At 44.6% G+C, this 24,540-nt stretch overlaps 1 protein-coding gene across 1 annotated transcript in view; it reads right to left on the bottom strand.

The window, feature by feature from the left end:
- Positions 1-526: 526 nt before the first annotated feature.
- The window catches only part of GPM6B (glycoprotein M6B), a 226,866-nt gene continuing 202,852 nt past the window's right edge, over positions 527-24,540 (bottom strand). The window contains exons 4-7 of the mRNA XM_081327050.1: positions 7,967-8,135; positions 3,986-4,059; positions 2,813-2,878; positions 527-682 (exon numbers count right to left, since the gene is read on the bottom strand). Of these exons, the coding sequence (XP_081183176.1) occupies positions 533-682; positions 2,813-2,878; positions 3,986-4,059; positions 7,967-8,135 (459 nt within the window). The 3' untranslated portion in view covers positions 527-532. The remainder of the gene's footprint in view (positions 683-2,812; positions 2,879-3,985; positions 4,060-7,966; positions 8,136-24,540) is intronic.

The raw sequence follows: 24,540 nt of genomic DNA, 5'->3' as shown, positions 1-24,540 counted from the left end.
AAGTGCAGTAAAGCAAGAGAGGCTCATTGCAGCTTTGTTGAAAAGGGCATGTCCAAAACAAAAACACTTTTGGCATTTAATGTGGAAGGTCCAGTTTTAATTTTGACAGGAACTGAATGTTGACTTACAATGTTCTGAAACCATATCAAACAAGCATTCAAAATAAAGGAAATATCTAGTTAAAGCCTAGAATCTGGATTACACCTGTGCAATTATATACAGCCTTTTCAAATCTAGACATTAGCTGGATAATACCAGCTCTGGTACCCTGCTTAGGAATAACAACAATAATAATGTTATGATTGCCAAGAGAAATCCATGAAGGTGTTTTAGTTAGCAAACTATTTTTTTACAGTGGCCTGGAATGTGATGCCCTCCTCCCCCCAGTTCCAAATTCAGTGCTAAAAGGAATGAAGGATATTCTTCTGTAACTTTTTCCTATGGATATGGCCCAGGAGTGCTTGGACAATATATCTGCTTGATGATTTGTCGGAGCTACAAAATTCTTCTGAAAAATGGCTCTGGCAAGCATTTATGTGTAAGAATTGAGTTGCTCTTTGGACCGAGACTGGATATCCTGAAGCTCCTGCTCTTCTTTAGCTTTGATATCCTGGTAAGCCTGCATTTTGCTTGCATCCTTTAAGTAGGCCCAGTTAGAAGATAGTATCATAAGGAAGTGGATCTGGAAGAGAAGGGTGAGCATGATGGCTAGTGAGTATGTCAAGAGGCAAAGCTGGCAGCTAGTAAGATTAATACCAAGTCATTCTAAAAATATATTAAAAATAGGCAAGAAAGTTTATTTCTAAAAGTATGTAGAATGCTGCATGCTGAACAAAGAAGCAGCTGGCAAAAAGTTAGGAAGGAAAAGGAAGAAAAACAATTAATGGGAAAGAATGGAAGCAGAAAAGCTGTGAGAACATTGTCCATGTTTACACGCTGAAACCTCCCAAACAACTCAAATTTTTAATGGTTCTTCCCATTCTCATCTGCCACCTAAAGGAAAGGAAACTACAGTTGACCACTTGATTACGTTCCATTGTATTTCTTGGGAGTAAATAGAACTAGATATTGGGTAAAAGTTTATTTGGTGTGCATAGTCAATAATTACACTACGGGAATTATCAGGTAAGAGATGAGTTATCAAAAGTGGAAGGTTTCCTATTTTCCATAGGTTAAAAAAAATCCACAAAAAGCAATGTAAATAAGACATGCTATAGGTGAAGAACAGTATAGGCTTTGTGTCTGACTGGAAAATGAATGGATATGTTTGAATGAAATGCTAAACTAGTCAACAGGTATTCTGATATTTAGTTGTGTCAAAGAAATTGAGTAATAAAAGACTTCATGGGAGTTACAGCTAGTTTTATTTTATATTGCTAAAAGATAGTTGAGAGACTTGAAAACAACTGTCAACAATTAGTATTTCTATGACATTGGGTGTTAAGAAGCAAGCTCATATATTGTGTGTTATCTAATGTATAACACAGTTTATTGTTTTTCATATTAGTGAACAGTAGTGATAGAATAACTTACTGTATTACAGAGCTTAATTGACTCAAACATTGTTTCACAAATAATTATTAGGAAAAAATAGCCTGATATTAAATGAAAGCCCTCTTCCTTTAAAACATGGGTGTCAAACTCTTCACATCACGTGAAATGTTGCAACGTATCACGACTTTTTTTGCATTGCTGGAGCTGGGGTGGGCGTGGCCCCATATGATGCAGCCGGCCCATGGACCGGCAGTTTGACACCCCTGCTTTAAAAGGATGATTTACGACATCACTTTAAGATTGTGTTCTCTCATAGGATAGAAAATAGCCAGGCCTCACTCACACTATTATTCATATACAAGAAATAATTTGTATTAATATAAAATGCTTAAAAATGCTTACTGAAGCTATTTACAATTTACTATAACAAACTTTTAAAATCTAGACTCTTAGTCTAGGCTGTCAGTGGCATTTTAAACTACATAATGCAGCTTATTCAATTTAGAATTTAGTGCAGCAATCTTCCCGACTCTTAAACTTCAAAACAGCAAAGTTATATGTAGTAGCCATCATGTAGATCAGCTGGTGGAAGAGAACAAAATACAGCAGATAAGAGACAATAATTTCTTCGTGCCTTTTTGGCAATTAGATTTGTATTAGATCACAACAAAGACTATCAGGCAAGGATTTCCATTTTAATCAAACTTAATAACAAAAAGTCTGAAGTGTGATAGGTTTCTTCACCCCTCACTTTGGCCACAAGAAGGGCATTTAGCTGTCAAGGAATAGTCTTTGAATTTGACTAACAAATTAAAAGCTAATCAATGCAAGAATTCCTTGATGAATCTCACTAGTTCTTCCTCTACATCTACTGTAGATAGTTAAAATAAGCTAATGTGCTTTGCTTCAGTAAAGTTTCTTAAATTGAAACAAATATAAATGTTTAAAAGGAAAGGAGAGAAGATTATTAATTAAAACTAATTCCAAAGTTGAAGAACATTCTGAAGTATTCTAATATTTCATTGATTATTACCAGCATACTTCTATAAGGAAATGCCTTATTTTGACCATGCAAGAGAATGGAGTTAAATAACATAGCCAAAACGACTTCAACAAATCCCAACAATAATAAATCTTACTGCTTAGGCAAAGCTTTCTTGGTAACAATAAATCTTCCTGCTGTTTGGAGTATCCTGAGAAAACTATAGCCAATGCCAACCAACACAAAAAGTATAACTTAGCTTCAGTTTAAATATTTGGTTTCATTTGACAAGGGGTTTTAGTTATTTTAGAAGTGAAAGAATATAATGATACTCACTAGAGCTATGACAGTAGCACCCGCTCCAGCACAGGCCACAATGAACAGGTGATATGACAAGTAGAACTGTAAGGATAAAACAAATGACTGTTTCAGATTAGCAGTGGCAAATTATCACATCTCAATGCAGTTCTAACTGCAGTTCTAACTGGCAATCTCATTCTATGGTGTGGAAAAAAATAATATAATGCAAATATTGATACTACTCTTTTGTATGTGAATTCTCATACTAATTTTTCCTTAGGAATACATAGTACTACAATACTGTAAGCCATTCCCAAGTTACTTCTGTTCCTCAGACTAGAGATGCTACATAGGATCTTTGAAAGCATTTAAGCACCAGAAGACCATTTTCACTAAGGTAATATTTGTTACAAATTTCTAGAATACATTCTATTATAACATTACTGTAGCCAAGTGAGGTTTCTGATAATATAGAAAGAAATTGGATCAAGAATTTACACTTCTGTCTCAATCTTCGTATAATCAGTGCCTGGCCATTGTAAACAACTGATGAATGATAGTCAAATTGTTCTGGATGGGATTAATCTTTTGCATGTTTCTGACAATCTTAGTTGGCTGTTGTGGTCATATTTGATGCTATTACAGGGATGTTTGTTTGTTTATTTGTGTCCTGCCTATATTATTTTTACAACTACAAGTGGTGAAAATATCCAAACACCCTCCTCCTCCTGTTTTCCTGTTTCACACTATAATAAGGAAAACCTAGCTAATTTGTCTACAACACAGGTGTCAAACTCGCCATGTGACACGTCACAATGTATTGTGACTTTTTTTACATTGCCAGAGCTGGGTGGGAGCTGGGTGGGCGCAGCCTCTGTATGATGCAATCGGCCTGTGGGCTGGCAGTTTGACACCCCTGGTCTTCAATATGCATGTGTTTGTTTTTAAAATAAAACATACTTAAAGCTGCAGTTGGAGTAGGACTATATATAGGCTGTACTCCTAATGCTCACAACATTATGAGCCTTCATCTGGTATAAAGAGAACACTTGTTCTCCCTAGATTAATTTAGCCTAACATTAGCATTATTAGCATTAACTCATGAGCAATGTGTTGCTCCTTCTTAATTAATTAATTTTTAGATAGCTGATTGCTAGGTAATTTTATTAAAATATGGATGAGAATAATGAAGCATTTTGTCTCCTTTACCTCAGGAGTGCTGCACATATTAGCTAAGGTCGATCCACATGCCTTACCGGGAAAAGCATTCCAAGGGATGATTCCTGAAGTTAAATACCAAATAAAACATTTTAATGTTAGTTAACACAACTTCCCTTCTTAAAATTCAATCCCCCCCCAACCTATGGACAAGTTGTGTTACTTTATCATTCACCCACATGTGTCCCAATGCAGTCTGGAATTGGCATTACTAAGTATGCATTCACTAAGCTGTGTTCTCCTTGCCAAAATGTGTTCTCAGATTTAGGATTCCCATATAGCAAACAAATGGTTGTTTTAGTCATTGAGGACAATGTCATTTGCTGTGCTTGTTGCCTATATTCATTAGGTAAAAACTGCTTTTCAGGATTTACCTTAGTTTAGAGTGTGGATGTTGCAATTACTGTCAGAACAATCCCACTCAGACCTAGCTTTTTTTTTCATCTACGTGAGCTGCTTTATCATACCAGAATCTCTGTTTCTATTTTCCACTACCCAACTTTGTAAGTATCCATTTTCTTCTCTTTGTTTCTGTATTTAACGAACATTCATCATGTAATATCAAAACTCTCAGTGTTGTACAAGGGTAAATTTTTATCATCCCAAATATTTGTGCCTTTATGTCTCTCTTTTTAGAAGATTCTATTATTGTGCCTGTGAATATAAGCAATAAAGTATGTATTGAGAAATCTCTTACAGGTCTGTAATAGCCATAAAATATGCAATGGGTACAATCCTGAACTGAAGTCCTAAATGATCATGGCAAGTTTCTTTGCTTGTTTAAATAGGACTTTATCCAGAGGCGGGGAAACAGTTGTCTAGCATTCCCAGTATCCTTCACTACTAGTCACATTGGCTCATTCCATAAAATATGGGAAGTCAAGATTCTTAGCTTAATCTATTGTAGGATTTGGATTTTTTTTTTGTATGGAAAACGTCTTGCCTTGTGTTAACTGTTTAGTCTGAATTATTTTTATAGGTTATCAAAAATGGGTTATCTTTTTGTGCAGGCCATATTTTATTATTATATCCATTTTTATGCATGGAATTTTCACCATTATGCTACTTATAATATTACATTCACATGTTATTTTTTTAGAACACATAGTGCATTTGTAAGTGCAACAGGTTTTTTTTCTCATGCTTTCTCTAAAAATGATAATATCCTCAGCCCCATTCCAAAGATTTGGATCCTCATCCAACACTGCAATAAAAAATTATCTCTCATTTAATACAGTATCTAAAATATCATGGGAGCAAACAAATTGAAACTAATTAAGATACTGTAGATATATGGCCTAGATCAGTGGTGGGATTCAAATATGTGAACAACCGGTTCTCTGTGTGGATGCCGCTTCCGGAAGTCCACTCTGGGCCTGGGCAACAAAAAATTAGCTACTGGTTCTGCTGAAGTGGTGCGAATCAGCTGAATCCCACCACTGGCCTAGATGTGTTAAAACTAGAACTTTAATTCTCTGGCTCTTCATTCCATTGAATACCTTTCTGCATACATTTATAATTGTTTTGCCACTTTCATATATCATTTACTACATTACTGGATTTGACAATAACAACAGGCTCCAGGAGCTGACTTCATTTCGGCCAAATTACTAAAAAATAATATGGAGTGGTGGATACCCATCCTGGCAGCGCTATTCACCTATATTGGCTCCACTGGCCTTGTCCCAGAGGATTGGGGCTTGGCAATTGTAGTCCCAATTTATAAAAAGGGAAAGAGAGACAACCCTGCCAACTACAGACCAATAAGTCTGCTAAATATAATTAACAAACTCTATGCCAAACACCTTCAAGATAAATTAAAGGAGTGGCTGGACCTTGAGAACTTGATTGCTGATGAACAAGCCAGGTTTAGAGAGGGGAGAGGCACCATAGATCAGTGCTTAGTTCTTCATCATTTGATTGAAAAATATACATCTGTATATTAGACCTGTATCATCATATGCTGCCTTTATAGATCTTAAGGCAGCTTTTGACACATTTAAAAGGACTAAACTATGGGAGAAGCTGGAAGCTGCCTTAATTGATCACAGACTCCTCCATTTGTTACGTGCCTTACATACCAAAACATCCCTCAAGGTAAGGTTTAATATGCAAGGGTCTCTCTCGAGGTCAGTTGAAACCCCAAAGGGGGTTAAACGGGTGCATTTTGCCCCCCTTGCTCTTCAATTTTTACACAAATGATATGGTAAAATGGTTAAATAATCCAAATTACCACCCCCAAAAAATAGGTGACCGAAGCATTGCTCTGCTGCTCTATGCAGATGATGCTGTGATTCTCTCCAGGATTCCAGTTGGCCTTAAAAGAGCCATTCAAGCCCTTGTCTAGTATTGTAACTATAATAAACTGGACATAAATTATGAGAAAACAAAAGTTATGGCTTTTGCAAAATAGCCACAAAATAGAGCAGGTAACCACCTTTAAGTACCTAGGGGTGGTCATCCATGCCACCGGCTCACAAAAAACCCATGGAGAATATGCGGCTGCCTCTGGCCAACGATCAGCGAATGCCATTCTTAAATTTTTCCACACAAAGGGAGGACACTATGTTCCAGCTGCAATTAAGCTCTTTCTGGCCAAGTCGCTAGCACAGCTTCTTTACGGGACCTTGCTCGGACCTTCAGCTTTGTGTTTTACACTGGTGGAAAGAGTTCAATCCAAATTTATCAGAACAATTCTCCAGATGCTGCGCTGTGTTCCTAATGCACTTCTGTGCCTGGAGACAGGATTGATAAAAGTTGAAGCAAGGATCTGTATAGCTTTCTTAAAACATCAGTCTAAGGCTTAATTGCTTTCTGCAAGGCCTTGCTCCATTAATTCTACAAGATAAATTTTCCTCTTCATGGATCAAGGCAGTCGAGTCCAACCTTGCCAAACTAGGCTTATTGTCAGCCTCAATTCTCAAATTGGACTACGACCAAGCAAAACAAATTTTGCATCAAGGGTAGAGGACATCATGAGGCAAGTGGACTTAGGTATAGCTCCACAGTTTCTGGCTCCAGAATCTATTAGATATGTGGTTACACCTGCCAGGTATCTTAGTCAGTTGGAGTCAGTAAACCACTGGAAAGCATTCTCGCTTGCATGGTGCCATGCGTTTCCATCGGTCATTTTGTATGGCAAGTACAAAAAGACACCACTGTCTGAAAGAGAGGTGGAGACCATTGGATACATACTCCTTCAATGTTTCTTCTACAGAGACATTAGGAAAAACCATATCCTCCCCATAATTGATAGCTATCCTGGTCGTTTGGAAAGTATTTATCTCCAGTGGCTGCTTAAGGATGAGCAGGCAGAGATCACGGCACAGGTGGCCAGATTCTGTGCAGCAGCATTGGGGATTCACCAGAAACATAAATAATCATTTTAGATCTTTTTAATAATCTTTTATAATTGATTTTATTACATGTTTTATCCAGTTTTAGACTATACTCATTGTATTTTTATTGTCAGGTCAGTATAATTCAGTTTTCTGAAGATAGCTTGTTTTTTATATACTGCCTGTAAAATTAGGCAGACCTTGGTCACCCATTGATTGCATCATTGTGATGTATTGCTATGCCCTCTTGGGATGGTTCTGTTTAGTTTTGTTTTATTTGGATGTTTGATTTATGTGTGGCCTTTGGCTGTAATAATAATAAATTAGTAATTCGTGACAATAACAAAACACTATATTAAGCTTTCCACTGTGTGTATAAAATATCAGCCTCATTGTTAACCTTTTATTGCTGCATTTACTGACCAGTTAATAAGTATATTCATTTCAAAATGAGGAAACAGGGTAAAAGATATCTATATACATGCACAGGAGGTCAGTGTAATCTACCTTAATTGCAAAAGCAATAATGTGTTCAGAAAATGCACACATAGTTGCTTCTCAGTTCATCTCATATGGATAAGACAATTTGTCTTGAAGGCAGGGCAAGTAAACGGAATCAGATTAAAGTAAGTACCATACTGCCGGATATCCACACAGATCTGGTCTGCTGAAGTCATATTTGTGGAGAGTGATCTGATGACCTCACAGGTTGACCACATGTTGTAGAACATAAAGACTGGTACAGCAGAGAAGCCAAAAACACCCAGCCAGGCCACCCCAAGAACATAAGTGAGGAAAACAAACTGTGAAGAAAACAGAGATTTTACACAGAACTCTTTATTTATAGTGAATTTGAGTGAGAGGAAACTGACACATTGTTGATATTCCACATGACCTGGACTTACCTTTGTATAAATGCTTTCCATATCCAACAAAACCACAATACTTTGTTTAAAAATATATTCCCATGAAAATAGTCTGGCTTTCTAAATTGTGCTTAATGAAATAATAATTTCAGCTTTCAATAAATATTGTGCGGGATTAGCTACACAAGCAAGTTTTCATTATGAGCAAAAAGTGTTTGTTATGCTTACCGTTTACATATAAGAATACAGTTATTACAGCAGCTTTTATTATGGAAGTAAAAAATGAATTAAAGTTTAAGGATATTAGGAAAGGAAATACGTTCACACAATATATTTAGATATATCTAAGTACAGATGTTACTCATCTGAGCCCTGGTGGCATAGTGGTTAAATGCAGTATTGCAAGCGAACTCTGCCCATAGTCTGGAGTTTGATTCTGACTCAACCTTCCATCCTTCCGAGGTTGATAAAATGAGGAGCCAGATTGTTGGGGGCAATATGCTGACATTGTAAACCACCCAGAGAGTGCTGAAAAGTGCTGCTATTATATCAGTGTTTATTTTTTATTGCAATAATTATGTTTGGAAAACATAATTTAATAATAATTTAATTAACCTCATTAATACTGAGATTTTCTATGCATCCTGATTTATTTAGGATCCTTTATCAATAAAACATAAATATGGAATTTAAAATATAGAACCCTAACCTGAAACAATACTAAGGGGATATCATCTAGCTTCTGCATTCCATACCTAGTACAAGAAAATTGACAATCCTTTTCCAAATTTGGTCTTACAGAGGGAAGACTAATTTATTAATAAGAAAGATAATAATTGGGCTGATAAATTTTGGCCACCATGTGTGATACAATTGGTAGCGTAGCAATACATAGATTGCTGACACTACTTCTGCATCTGAGAAGAATCACATATCATTATTGGGCAGAAACATAGTTCTTTATAGTCTTCATAATTTTTAGTACATCAATATGAGACAAAGTGAAGGGCCTTCTGTGTGAAATATTCAGCATGTTATAGAGCTAGAAATGATCAACAGAGAATCTGCAATTGTGTTATCATAGAGCCCTGTCATTTTCAATGATAAATTCTCTGAGTTTGATTAAGGCTTTGGGCTGAGACAGTATTACTTGGAGTGAGATGCTACAATACACTAGACTGAAATCAATTTGCTTCCTCAGAGATGATGAAAACCTGTCCAACAGAGGAGTGATTCAGAGACTCACTCTAAAGACTTATGTCAGGGATACCTATGATGGCCAAGCTCTAGCCAGCAAGAGAATTTAAAGTTGAGCATGGGACGTGGAGTATGTTTTTTGGAAATTTACATTGAGCAGCTTCTAAACTAGAGGAATAAACACAGAATTGTGCACCACCTAACAAGCCAAGGACTTTTGTTTTGTACAACTTTACTGTTCCAGTACTGTAATTATTGCTATGATGAATATTCTAAGACTGCATTAGAAACTTTTTGAGTTCTAATAGAAAGATGGAGTCTTTATACAGGTAGTCCTCAAGTTACGAATGTAATGGAGCCTGCCCATTCCATTTGTAACTCAAAAATTCATACCTTAAATTTATTTTTTTTATTTTTTTTTATTTTAATTCCATTTATATCCCGCCCTTCTCCGAAGACTCAGGGCGGCTTACAAGCTTAGCAGTAATCTAATCTCGTACCCCTGCTCGTTAAGAGGCATACGGCTTGTTAAGTGCACATGAGTTATCTCAGGGTGGGGAAGGCCATGGAGGCAGTGGCGTAGCGTGGGGGGTGCAGGGGGGGGCGGGCGCAACATCTGGGGGGGCGCGCTCGCACTCGCAGCTCTCTGCCCCTGCCTGGCTCACTCACTCTCTCTCACTGCAGTGCTGGCTGTGTGAATCCGATCCGAGCCGCCGGGTCGCCGCCCACTGTGGAGGGGGGTGTGCCAGGCGTGCGGTGCGGTGCGGAGAGAGAGCGAGGGACTATCTGGGGGAGGGACAGTGCAGCGGCCGCCCAGCGGGTTAGGGGGCGCAAATTACTTGCCTTGCCCCGGGTGCTGACAACCCACGCTACGCCACTGCATGGAGGGCCTAGTGAGGGAACTGGCCCCCAAGGCCTCCCTGACCCACTAAGATACCTCATGCTTCCCTCTCCCTTCCTGCCGTACCAGAATCACTTACCTTGTAAAAATCCTGTCTGCTTTGAGGGAGAGGAAAGTCAATTTAGAAATGCTTTCTGTGATGACAATGGAAGCTCCTGGGTGCTGTAATATCATGCAAGTTCAAAAGAGATCATAGTCCCCAGAAGGTTCCATTCTGGGGGGAGGGGGAGTGTTGGCTTCATTTGCTTGCCTATGGGGCAAAGCGTGGAATCAGAGTTGGCTAGGCGCAGGAACCAATGCTGTCTGTGGCCTGGGTGCACTGCTTGCTTGTGTGTGCTGGCTGTAGTTTGAGGGCAGGAACGAAGCCTTCAACTGAGCAGACAGGCATCATGGGGCAAGTCCCCTTGCACCTGTGTCCAGGCTGCTGGCAGCAGCGGCAACCACCTGAGCGACCACGATCTCCCCTTTCCACCCAGCCCAAATTGCTGCATTTCCAAGGCTCCCATAGGCACTCAAACACTTTATCTGAACGGAGACCTTGAGGAGATGTGAAGCTCTGTGAGCAAATGGGTGGTTGAAAACGCAGAGAATTGCTGCATTTTCAAGTATTGCATTTGCACACAGACGGAGTTCCCCATCTCCCCAAGGTCTCCATTTGGATAAAAAGTATTCTGGTGGCGGCGGAAAGGAGATGGGGGGAGCAGGAGACAGGCACTGAGTTTGTGCCAAAAATAAAAGTTTCTGGGGTCTGTGATCTCGTAAGAGTTCAGGTATCCATTCTCTGCAAGAGTATGGGTACCTAAATTCGCACAATATTATGGCATCTAGGAGCTTCCTTTGATCTCCTCTCCCTCAAAGGCAGAAATCACAGCAGAGAAGAGACAGATCTTCTCAAGATGAGTCTCGGGTGGCAGGAAGGGAGGGGGAAGCAGTTGTGGGGAGCAGGGAGGGATAGAGTGAATGTTGCAGAGCCTCTACAGTCATTTGTAAGGGCAAACAACTGCTGTGGTGCTGCAACATTCGTAATTTTGGAATTTTCTCGTAAACACTAGGGGGCACTTATCGCGTAACTTTGAACAAGCATTTATTTATTTATTTATTATTTAATTAGTTTTATATACTGCCCTATTCCCGAAGGACTCAGGGCGGTTTACAGGGCAAAATTTGAAAGACAATATAAAAGTTGAAATAGAAATAGAATTAAAATTAATTAAATTAATTAATAGCCCAACAAATTAAAACAAAGTTTAAAAACTTAAAACCCCTCAGTCCAGGCCAGATAGATCAAAGAACCAGGTTTTCAGTGAACACTCTTAACTCAAGGATTACCTGTATAGCTAAATATAAACTCTATCAATGAGAAATTAGACAGTTTTAAAATACTCATGAAAAGAATATTAATAGACAGAGAAATGCCCTGAAACTATTCCTATGAATCAGACATTTTATCAAGCTATATTTTACAGCTGCTTAAGGGGTACTCACTGTTTAGGATAACATAAACACTCACAGATGGTATTCCTATAAAAAGGCATGCTTTAAGTCTTCAACTATGCATTCAAGCCTTTCAAGTCAATTTAGTAGCTATGAAATAGTACCCAAATTTAGGGGATGCCTGCAGGATTCTACAGTTTAATTCTCCCTCACTTTCACCAATGTGTAAGGATCTCCCTCAATCAGTCCTCCCAAGAAAGCAGAACTCTTGAAAGGACATCATTTCAAAAGGAACTTTTATTGGGAGATGTTGACAGCAGGAATAGAAGGCAGGATCTGAGGGTTTCCCAAGTGAATCAGTAAGTCAAAAGAGTCAATGGTAACCCCACCCCAACTGGCCAATCCGCAGGTGTGAAAATGCTGCAGGAATGGAGTGATAAGGCACTGCTTCCAAGGCTGTTAGGTCTTCTTCCGCGCTCGGAGATAAGGCATATGGCCAGAGGCACATTCCATTCTTTTTTTTGTATAGATTTTATTAGTTTTTATAGGGTTAGGAATAAGGTGGGGTTGGGGTTAGGCTTGGGATTTAATTTAATTTAATTTAATATTTGCATTTGTATACCGCCCTTTCCCTGAGGACTCAGGGCGGTTTACAGGGAATTAAAATCAAAACATACAAAAGTTAAAACCAATTAAAAAGCATTAAATTCACCCTGTACATTAAAACCCCAGTTAAAATTTTCTCCTCAGCCTGGGCCCGAGAGCTCAAAGAGCCAGGTCTTCAGGCCCCGGCGGAATGATCGGAGGTCGGGAGCAGTCCTCAACTCTACCGGCAGCTGGTTCCAGAGGGCAGGCGCTCCCACTGAGAAGGCCCTATCCCTGGGTGTTACCCGCCGGCAATCTCTCACCGGCGGAACCCTGAGCAGACCCTCCCTGTGAGAGCGCACTGGGCGAAGGGCGTTTGATGCCGGCAGCAGGTGTTCCCTCAAATAACCCGGACCCAGGCCATGTAGGGCTTTATAGGTGATAACCAGCACCTTGAATTTCACCCGGAGGGCAACCGGAAGCCAATGCAGCTCGCGGAGTAGAGGTGTTACATGGGAGTATCGGGAGACCCCCATTACAACTCGCGCGGCCGCATTCTGCACCAGTTGAAGCCTCCGAGTGGTCTTCAAGGGCAGCCCCATGTAGAGAGCGTTACAGTAGTCCAAACGGGAGGTCACAAGCGCATGAGTGACTGTGCGTAGGGCGTCTCGGTCCAGATAGGGACGCAACTGGCGCACCAGGCGAACCTGTGCAAAAGCCCCCCTGGTCACGGCTCCTATGTGATCTTCAAAATTGAGCCGTGAATCCAGGAGGACGCCCAAGTTGCGAGCCCTATCAACGGGGGGTAACACCTCACCCCCCATCGTTAAAGGTGGAATAACTTGGTTAACCCGAGACGCCGATATGCACAGCCACTCAGTCTTGGCGGGATTGAGACGAAGCCTGTTTCTCCCCATCCAGACCTGAACCGCCTCCAGGCACCGGGACATCACGGAGAGGGCATCACTGGGTTGGTTCGGGGTGGAAAGAAAATGTTGGGTATCATCAGCGTACTGGTGATACCCCACCCCAAAACCACGAATGATCTCGCCCAGCGGCTTCATGTAGATGTTGAACAGGAGGGGCGAGAGAACCGACCCCTGAGGGACTCCACAAATGAGAGACCTCGGGGCGGATCTCTGCCCTCCTGTCAACACCGACTGCGAGCGGCCCTGGAGGTAGGAGGAGAACCACCGTAGAACGGTGCCTCCCACTCCCAACCCCCTGAGACGCCGCAGCAGGATACCATGGTCGATGGTATCGAAGGCCGCTGAGAGATCTAATAGGACCAGGACAGAGGAGCAACCCCTGTCCCTAGCCCTCCAGAGATCATTCACCAGCGCGACCAATGCCGTCTCCGTGCTGTGTCCGGGCCTGAAGCCCGATTGGTACGGGTCCAGATAATCAGTTTCCTCCAGGAACAGAGGGAGCTGATGCGCCACCACACTCTCAACAACCTTCGCCAGGAAGCGAAGGTTGGAGACTGGACGATAGTTGTTTAAAACAGCCGGGTCCAAAGCAGGCTTCTTGAGGAGGGGTCTCACCACCGCCTCCTTCAAGGCGGCAGGGAAGACACCCTCCTTCAAAGAAGCAGTTATTACTGCATGGAACCAGCCTCGTGTTCCCTCCCGAGCCGCATAAGCTAGCCAGGAGGGGCACGGATCCAACAAACAGGTGGTGGAGCTCAGTCTCCCCATGATCCTGTCCACATCATCAGGGGAAACAGGGTCGAACTCAGTCCAGATAACGTGCTCAAGACCGCCTGATTCCTCCACATCAGACTCTGCCCAGTCAGAGTCCAAGCCGGTCCGGATCCGAGCGATTTTGTCCGTCAGATGATGACTAAACTCCTCGGCTCGTCCCTGCAAGGGATCCTCCCTCACCTCCTGGTTAAGGAGGGAGCGAGTCACCCTAAACAGGGCGGCCGGGCGATTATCTGCGGACGCGATAAGGGCGGCAAAGTAGTTAGACTTCGCCGTCCTTATCGCCGCAAGATAAGACCTTATGAAGGTTCTTAACTGCAATCGGTCGGATTCGGATCGGCTGGATCTCCAACCGCTCTCTAGACCTCGTCTCCGACGCTTCATCTCCCGGAGCTCCACAGAGAACCATGGAGCCCAACGGGATCTGCGCCGAGTCAGAGGTCGCATGGGTACAACACAGTCGAGTGCCCTGGTGGCAGCCGTTTCCCAGGCCTCCACCAGAGCATCGACTGGGCTGTGGGTAAGGGTGATAGGTATCGGCCCAAGCGCCCTCTGGAACCGGTCCGGGTCCATTAGGCGCCTGGGGCGGAACCACCTGGTTGGTTCCGCCGCCCAGCGGCGGGGGATGGCATGACGGAAAACCAGCCTCAGGAGGTGATGATCTGACCAAGACAGAGGGGTGATGGACGGAGAACCCCCTCCCAGATCGTCCAACCACTGTCCAGACAGGAACACCAGGTCGAGAGTATGATCCCCCTCGTGAGTAGGGCCCTCAATAACCTGGGTCAGGCCCATGGCTGTCATGGAAGCCATGAACTCCCGAGCTAACTCCGACGACCCCCCCCAGTGATGGCAGGTTGAAGTCACCCAGGACAATAAGCCTGGGGAACTCCACCGCCAACCCTGAGAGGGTATCGAGCAGCTCAGGCAGGGCTGTTGCCACACAGCTGGGCGCCAGGTATGTGAGCAACAAGCCCAACTGAACCCGAGGACCACATCTCAAGAGGAGGGATTCACTCCCGGCCATCTGGACAATGGTGGCCTCCCGGGGACACAAAGTCTCCCGAATAACCACTGCCACCCCACCACCCCTGCCCTGAGCCCGTGGCTGGTGCAGCACCCGGAAACCTGGCGGGCATAACTCGGTGAGAGGCACCCCTCCCTCCGAACCCAACCAAGTTTCCGTGATGCACGCTAGATCCGCACATTCCTCCTCGATCAGATCACGGATGAGGGGAGCTTTGTTAACTACGGATCTAGCGTTAAAATAGACCAACCTGAGCTCAGGGGCCTGATCACCCTCATCCCCGGGTAGGAGGGTGCTAACCGGAGGGTCGGAGCGCGCCACCGCTCGGAGATAGCGGGGGCGCGATCCCAGATGTTGATATGGCCCTCCGCGCAAACACCTGCTGCCATACCCTATCGCCGTGGGGATTCGATGCCCCACCCCCACATTCCCAGCGCCAGCAGCCACCTCCCCCGACCCCGTCCCGTCGGGACCTCTAACAGGTCCAGACTGAGTGCCGGTTACAAATTCCTTCCCCACCCTCCCCTTCCTCCCCCTCCCTAACCTCTTAAAATAACCGGCTAAGAATCTTATCAGGGGCCTCTTAGCGCGTCTTAACTCGAGGCCCCTGTCCAAGCCCAACCACCTCTCGGAGTCCCAAAGCTTGGACCCGTCATTAAGGGGAGTATGGAAACAGGCGACAGGTCGCGCCCATGAGGCAGGAACCGCCCTAAGGGCATACAAATCCGCTTCGGAATAACGATAGATCATATTGCGCTCGAATAGTCTCTCAGGGCCGATGTTGCAAATATATCCAGAGGATCGCTCGTTGATGGTACATAGATGGAGAAAGAAAAAGTCCAGTGGGCGTACCTCTCAATCTGCAAAGCCAAAGCCATCTCAGCTCTCACCTGAGATGGACATCCAAAAGACAACCTCAGCCGTCCTCTCACTCCGGCTGAGGCATCTGACTGGAGCAGAGAGAGAAAAAGGGGATCCTGAGCCAGGCCCACCCCAACTGGTCTCTCACACCAGTGAGGTGGACACTGACCGGTCCAAAACCGTCCTCCCACCACGGTTCGGTCCCGTCCACATTGGACTATCAATAGGGAGATCTTAATTCCCATCAGGTACGGAGCCAGTCACAACGCCTGCCTGGCAACAAAAAAGTAAAGGACAGGGAGGCCAGGCCTCTGTTGATCCTCACACCGCCAATCAGCGCCGTCAGTCAATGCCCGTCCGCCAGTCCAAACCATCTCCAACGGAGGAAAGAGATAGTCCCAGCAGCTATATTGAATCAGAAAGTTCGCTAGCATGTCCGCCGAGGCCGATGACCAGGCCCACAGTCTGCAACCACCATCCGGGAGGAGAAGGAGGCTCCGCACCGCAGAAAACGGTGCCAGCCAGCCGATGGTAGTGGAAGAATCTCCGTCCGGTGGGATCATCGCCGCTGCCCCTCCAACAACAGAGGGTATCCACGGCGAGCAAGCAGAGGAAGGAAGACAGGCAAGGCGTCCCGGGCTTCCCGGCGCTGTAATAGTGCTCGGCGCCATAACGGAGCTCAGCAGGTCGGCAGGAAATTCTCAGCGCTGCTCGTTCAAATCAGCAGGCCGCTGGTTGGGGGGGGGCTCGGCGTCACGAAAAGCAGCGCCCAGCAGCTGTTCCAACAATCCCCAATCCCCAAAGCTGCCTCAGCCCGCGAGCAGATGGAAACAAAGCAGACGTCCCGAGCTTCACGACATGGCAGCGCTCAGCACCATGATGAGGCTCAGCAAGTCGACAGACAGTCGACAGACAGTTCTCGGCACCGCTCGCTAGAATCCACAAGCCGCTATTTCGGAGGGGGGGGGCTCAGCGCCACAGGGAGCAGCGCTTAGCAGCTGTTTTAAAAACCCCCAAGTCCCGGAGTAGCCACAACCAACAGCAGCACGAAGTCGCCTCGGCCAGCAGCAGATGAAAAAGCAGGGCTGACATCTCGGGTTTCACAGCGTAGCAGCGTTCGGCGCCATCATGGGCCGGCAGGTTGACAGGCGGCAGATATCAAAAGCCGCTAGCTCGAAGGGGGGGGATCAGCGCCGCAGAGAAACAGCGCCCAGCAGCTGTTTTTAGACCCCCCACCCCCAGAATCGCCTCGACATACCGTGGGCTTCCCCGAGCTAAATCCTTTGAAGCCCTCAAAGAGCGCCCGAAGCCTAAGTTGCGGCCGTCGCCATCTTGGGCAGGAAAAAAAAAAAAAAAGGGTGTTGTGATTCTGTGTCAGCCTGTGCTCCCAGCAGCTGAGTCCGAGGGATCTGAGGAGGAAGAGGAGGAGGGGTTTGGAGAGCCTTCAGTGTCGGAGGGAGGCTCTGATGCATTACAGGACTCTCAGAGGAAGAGCCAGGCCCCTCCAATTGTGTTCTATATGAGGCTCAGCTGTGTGAGGAGGAGGATTCAGACTCTGAGGCTTCACAGATGAATCTATTTAGAGACGCTCTAAGTAGAAGGCAGTTTAGCAGAGCAGAGCAGAGAAAATCTATGAGGCAACTCAGCAAAAGGAGGAGAAGGCATTGAGAAGCCACGCCTTGGGGCTGCTAATAAAAGGGGAAGGTGAGGGCAGTGCTGGTTGCTGAAGGCAACTGTTCATAGAACTCCAAAGGAGTTTAAAAAGTGTTTTTTACTAACCTGCTTTCAGCTGCATTCCGTTTCTCCATTCGCTTCTCAGCCTTCAGTGTTTGTGGGACAAAAAAAAAAGTTCCATGAGACTTTCTAACTTCTCATGAGATCTCGCAAGAAGTTAGAAAGTCTCATGGAACTCTTTTTTCTTTTTTACCGATAGTCCCAGAAACACGTGGAGAAAGCTGCGAAGGGAATGGAGAAACGGAATGCAGCTGCAAGCAGGTTAGTAAAAAAACGCTTGGGGGAAGTGAGGGCATCTGGGTGGGGGGGGCGGTCACCTTACCCTGCATGGTGGTGGGAGGGTTAACGGGTGGGGGGGCAGGAGGAGCTGTGTAAAGAAGGCACCCTGCACAAACAGGCACCCTGCAACCTGAGGGAGGGAGGGAGGGACAATGGAAGGGAGGGAGGGAAGGAGGAAGGAGGGACAATGGAAGGGAGGGAGGGAAGGAGGGACAAAGAAGGAGGAAAGAAAAGAAGGAAAGAAGGAAGGAAGGGACAATGGGAGAGAGGGAGGAAGGAGGGCACCCACCCCAGTCCCACCCCCCTCCACCAGAGACCCATGGATTCCCCCCACACAGGCACCCTGCAACCTGAGTGATGAGCTGCCCACCCCGGCCATTGACTTCGCTTGTCAAAAAGTTGCAAAAGGTGATCACATGACCCTGGGACACTGTGACCATCATAAGTATGAATCAGTTGCCAAGCATCCGAATGTAAATCACATGACCCTGGGGATGTTGTAACAGTCTTAAGTGTGAAAAATGGTCATAAGTCACTTTTTTCAGTGCCATCATAACTTCGAACAGTAACTAAGTGAATTGCTGTAAGCCGAGGACTACCTGTACTTAATCATTTTTTCCCTTTTTTTTGGTCAAGTTTTTGACAACTTGCTGGGCGACTGGTGGTACTCAGACATTGCCTTATCCTAAAAGTGGTACAATGGGTGAGAAGGTTGAAAAGTCCTGCTCTAACACATCAAGAATAATTCTTAAATTATTTTTTATTTGTCTTTTACGTAGGAAACCATTTTGGTCTGTGTGTATAAATTCGATCAAAAATTTCTTTAGTCTTTCTGTATTATTGAGGCGAAGATTTTGTAATCTACATTTAATAGTGATATTGGTCTATAATTTTTATTTGCGTTAAATCAGTCTTCTTTAGGTATTAAAGTAATATTGGCTTCAGTCCATGTATTTGGTATTTTAGCCCCAGGAGAATTTCGTTATACAGTTCTTTCAGGATCGGACTTAATACATCTTGTAGTGATTTATAAAACTCTGCAGGTAATCCATCTGGGCCAGGAATCTTTTTTTGCCTTTTTGTAGCCTCTATAATCTCCATCATTGATATTTTTCCATTTAATATGTTTCAAATATTCTCTGGAATTTTTGGTAAGTCTGCTTTTTTTAAGTACTGCTGTATTTTTTCTTTTGGAATTTCCTCTGCCTTATAAAGTATCTCATAATAATCTTTAATAATTTTTTTAATTGTATCATTTTGAAACTATAATTCACCTTTTGGATCTTGTACCTTGTTTATCAATTTTTTCTCTTTTTCTTTTTTTCAGTCTATATGCTAACCATCTCCCTGGCTTATTGGCATTTTCAAAGAAGTTCTGTTTAGCCCTTTTAATCTGTTTTGAGCCATTATTTCCATCTCGGCTAAATTTAATTTATGTTTTATTTTCTCCATTTGTTTCTTAAGTATTTTGTGGATCTATTTGTAATTCTGATTCTAACTTTCTGAATTCTCCCTTCAACTTTAACTGTAGTTGTTTCTTTTTGTTATTCTTTTTAGCGATATAAGTTATAGCCAACCCTCTGAAATATGCTTTAGCCGTATCCACACATTTTGAAGCAATGTTTCTTCTTTCTTGTTTATTTTGAAGAAAAAATACGTTTCCTTTGTCACTAGTTGTAAAAATTCTTTTTCTTTCAATATAGATTTATTTAAGGACCATCTTAATTTTTTCTTAGTTCCTCTCCAAGTCATTCCATTCCATTCACACCCTGATAGAGAAACATCAAAGAGAAAAGAGCAAAAGCAGGATAAAACACTGGGCCTATTACAGGTGGTAGCAAGCCCATCAGCACCTTAGCGAGAGATTTCCATGGATTTTATCATGGAGTTACCAGAGAGCACAGGGATCACAGTCATTTGAGTGGTGACAGACCTATTCTCCAAACAGGTGCACTTCATTCTATGCACCAAGATTCCCATGGCCAAGACTCTAGCAAAGCTGTTTGTACAACATATCTACTGACTGCATGGGGCTCCACAATGCATAATCTCAGACGGAGGGGTGTAATTCACTTCAGGGTTTTGGAAAGCATTTTTGGATGTTCTGGGGACCACCCAGAGCCTGTCATCTAGTCATCATCTGCAAACAAATGGTGAGACAGAATGTTTGAATTCAGTCTTGGAACAATATTTAAGATGCTTTCATAATTGGACCGATCAGCTTCCGTTTGTGGAAGTGGCTTAAAACAATGCTGTTCACTCCAGCATGGGTTACACTGCATTCCAGGTTGCAACAGGACAAAGTTTCAACCAATGCCCAAATTGCCAGTCAATGAAACCACCATCCCCTCCCTGAAGGAGTGGATTACACAACTCCAGAATATGTGGCTGGTAGTGAGAAAGGCATTAGATGAGGCTAGGGAAGCTTAGAAAGTGCAAGGAGAAAAGAAGTGGGTAGATCCTAAACTATTTAAAGTTGGGGAGAAAGTATACTTGTCCACAAATATTTAAAATATGTGCAAAGGAGAGGATGAACTGAGGGTAGAAATTAGCGAATCCCAGGAAACTCTGTAATTGCCTCCTTGTGTGTGGTAGTGACCATTCCAGCACTGCTTTGACTTTCTCTGGGTCCATTTCTATCCCATTATGAGATATGTAATATCCCAAATAGTCAATCTTTTCCTTATGGAACTCACACTTTGATAGCTTGGTATAGAGTCAGCGGCCCGCAGTTTATTTTATGTTTTCCTCCTTTGTTTTGGTGAAAATTAAGGTATCATCCAAATACACGAGAACCCCCTTGTAGAGGTGCTCCTGGAGGACCTCATTGATTAGTTGCATGAACACTGCTAGCATTCCCTGCAGTCCAAATAGGAGGACTCTAAATTGGAAGCACCCCATGGGGCAGTTAAATGCCGTCTTCTACTCATTTCCTTTCTTAATCCTAACCTGGTAATATGCCTCTCGTAGGTCCAATTTTGCGTTTAAGGACCTGTAGTCTATCCAGAGGCGAAACGATCCACCTTTTTTTTTCTTGGAACAAAACCGGAGCCGCCATTTTTGTTCTTGCTGGCTGTATAAAACCTCGTGCCCAATTTTTCTCTATAAATTTCTGTAATTCTTCCAGCTCCTGGGGGGCTGTCATTGAGTACATTTTTGGTTTACATAGTTTGGCCTCTGGTAGGATCTCAATGGCACAGTCAGTAGGGCAAGGGGGGGGGAGTTTGTTGGACTGCTCTTCACTGAACACCTCAGCTAAATCCCAGTATTCCTCAAGCATAGTATCCAACCCCCGGTCTTTCGCACCTGCTATCACCTCTGGGGCTCCTTTTCTTTTCATCCTGCAGTCTCCCCCCATACAGTGGGTTTCTCTTTTGGGAACCTCAACTCTCCAGTCTTCCAGTTCACCCTTGGGTTCCACTTCCTCAACCATGTCATCCCCAATATTGGGCCACTCCATGCCAGGGGTTACTATAAAAGTCAAAGTTTCTTTGTGATCCCCCAATGTGAGCTGGATAGGCTGCATGGCAAGGGTGGCTGGGATCCCTCCTGAGATGGACCCATCTAATTGGCCAAACAAAATTGGCTTCTTCAACTTCCTCACCAGAATTCCTAGATTCCCCACCAAGGGGGGGGGGGGCTTATGAGGCAACAGATGCAACCCGAGTCAGCATCCTTGGACTTAAAATTTCTATGGTTCTGGTGAGGGGTGCAATGGGTCCACTTGCCAGGGGTTTGTCTTCTGAGTTGCTGTCAGGAGAGTCAGGTGGTTTTCCAGTCGGACCCGGAGTTCCTTCTCCTGGGATCTCGTGAGAACAGACCTTGATGACCTCAGCACTTTTCATGCCGGTCTCCCTGGTCATTGCGGAGTGTTCCCAGGGTTCCCTCCACCACATTGGTCAGGTGTGCATGCAGGAGTCTTTGAATGGTATTCTGCAGCCCAGTGCCCCTCCTTACTGCACTTGAAGGAAGCCGTTGAGCGTGGTGCTGCGGTGGGTTTTTTTGTTGCCTCTCATTTTCCCTTGGGGGGGAGCGTCTCCAGGTTCGCCCCAGGCATCCCAGACTTCAGGCTTGGTTGATCTCGGCTTTCTTGGCCAGGATACACCAGTTGTGGAGGCAGTCTGGATCTCTCCTGGTGATGCAAGTGTCATACAGGTCATAATTCAGCCTGTCTTTGAAATGACCCACTAGGACTTCCTCTGGCCAGTTGAGACAGCACGCCAGGTCTCTAAACTCCTCCATATACTCAGCCATTGGTAAACGACCTTGCCTCACTGTTGTAATGTGTTCTCTGGCCTTTTGGTCAGCTAAGGGGTTCTCGAACCTCCTCCTCAGGGCAGCCACAAATTGGTTGAAGTTCCAAAGCTCGGGAGCATCGGCATCATGTAGGGTCACCATCCAGTGAGCTGCTGCTCCCTTCAGGGCCATTGTCATCACTCTCACCCATCCGTTGTCACTGGGGATGTCTCAACCATATTCCTCCATGTAGCTAGGAAGAATCCCAGCTGCTGAGGTGTCCCATCATATTTCACTCCTAAGAGTGGGACCTTTCAACCAGGCCAGTCGGTTCTCCATCTGACTTGGTGCCTGTCCCCCCCAGCTGGGGTGGCTCGTGCTGGGGTGGCTGCTGCAGCCATGACCTCCATAGCCTCTGGTGCACTGATAGAGGAACCAGGGTTCACCAACTTGCTTTCCCAACATTCCTCCTCCACCATCCTCAGCCCCATTGAGCCCCAGCAGGGGTCTTTTTTAAAATTTTAATTCCATTTATATCCCGCCCTTCTCCGAAGACTCAGGGCGGCTTACAAACTTAGCAGTAGCCTTCATTCTATGTATATGCCTGCTTATTAGGGCTTTCACACACCCCTCAAGCGGCATTATTACAAAGTCAGCTTAATTGCCCCCAACAATCTGAGTCCTCATTTTACCTACCTCGGAAGGATGGGGCTTGAAAGCTTCCACCATCAGGTTGATGGCTTGTTTGAGGAAGTGGTTGGATCGGGCTGGAATCTCATCCTCCTCAGTGAGGTTGAGTGACCTCTCCATTTCCGGCTTCCATCCTGGTTGGTGGCTGCCACATTTAAGGGTCACCTACCTGGCTTTCGCCTCCCATTCTTCCTTCTTTCCAAGGCCAATTGACCATCTCGGCTTCTCCCAACTTTTTCTGGTCATGGCTTCATCAGGCGAGCTGGAGGAATCCAAGCTGCTCCCGCTCAGGTCAGCCTTTGGGAGAGCTTCCCCACAAAGGTTGCCTTCTCCTCTCTCACCCCCCTGGTTTGACATCTTTTGCATGGTCCGCACGGAAGGTGTTCTCCCTCAGGTTGACCACTTTGCAGATCCTGCCTAATGTAAGGACCTGCCTCAATCAGTCCTCCCAAGAAAGCAGAACTCTTGAAATGGACATCATTTCAAAAGGAACTTTTATTGGGAGATGTTGACAGCAGGAATAGAAGGCAGGATTGAGGGTTTCCTGCACAAATCAGTAAGTCAAAAGAGTCAATGGTAACCCTAGCCCAACTGTCCATCTGGACGGTTCAAACAGGCCAATCCACAGGTGTGAAAACACTATAGGAACAGAGTGATAAGGCGCCATTTCCAAAGCTCTGTGCCGCTTCTTCCATGCCTGGAGATAAGACAGATGTGTTGTGATTCAGGGTCAGCCTGTGGGTTCGGCAGTTGGGTCAGACGATTCAGAGGAGGAGGAGGAGGAGGAGGAGGAGGGGGGTTTGGAGAGCCTGCAGAGGACAGTTCTGAGGCTTCGCAGAGCTCTCAGCCAGGCCCCTCCCATCTGGTTACTACGCAAACCCAGCTGTGTGAGCCTGACAGCATGGATGAAGATGACCCACAGCTGGCCCTGTTCAAGGACGCCCGATGCAGGAGGCAGTCAATCAGGAGTAAACAGAGGAAGGCAATGGGGCACCTCGGAAGGAGGCAGAGAGAAGCCACGCCTTGAACTGTTTAAAAGGGGAATGTGTGGGAGGGCTGGTTTGCTGAAGGCAACCGTTTGAATAGCTCCTGTTTTAGTGGTTCGTATTTTGTTTTGCTCAGTTTGCTCTGTTTTGGATCTGTTTTGTGTAAATAAATTTGGCGGGCTTACTTCCAGCCTTTTGCTTTTTGTAAAGGGGTTGTCCCTGCCTTTTCTGCAGGGCCAGTAGTAGGCTGGAACAGAACAAGATGGCCAGAGGCACATTCCATTCTCACCCCGATAGAGAAACATCAAAGAGGATAGAGCAAGGAACAAAGCAAAGGAAATACACATCAGCAACCACAAGCTTCCCCCTTCCCACCACCCCCCAGGAGAATGGCAGAACCCGAAAAGAACAAGAAACCCCATGCCCATAGACAGAGAGGGTTCTGACATGTTAATTAGGATGAGAAATTATCTGACACCCTCAATAGGTAAAAATCTGATAAACAAATCTTTAAATGCCCTTTTTTGAACCTGGTCTTACTGCCAAGGGAAAACTCTTAGGTCTGTTTGGTTTGGTGCAGCAACCAAACAGGACAGGGTGCAGAGTCCAATGGAAAGGAAGACTGCAGAAAGAACAGTTGCAACCATCTTGTCTTCCATAGAAGACTTGTATATTGCACAAGTCAAAAGGAGGGCTGCAAAGATATCTA

This window comes from Vipera berus, assembly GCF_964194415.1.
Source record: "Vipera berus genome assembly, chromosome: 4".
In the NCBI taxonomy this organism is placed as follows: Eukaryota; Metazoa; Chordata; class Lepidosauria; order Squamata; family Viperidae; genus Vipera; species Vipera berus.
This window is presented reverse-complemented; position numbering and strand designations above follow the sequence as displayed.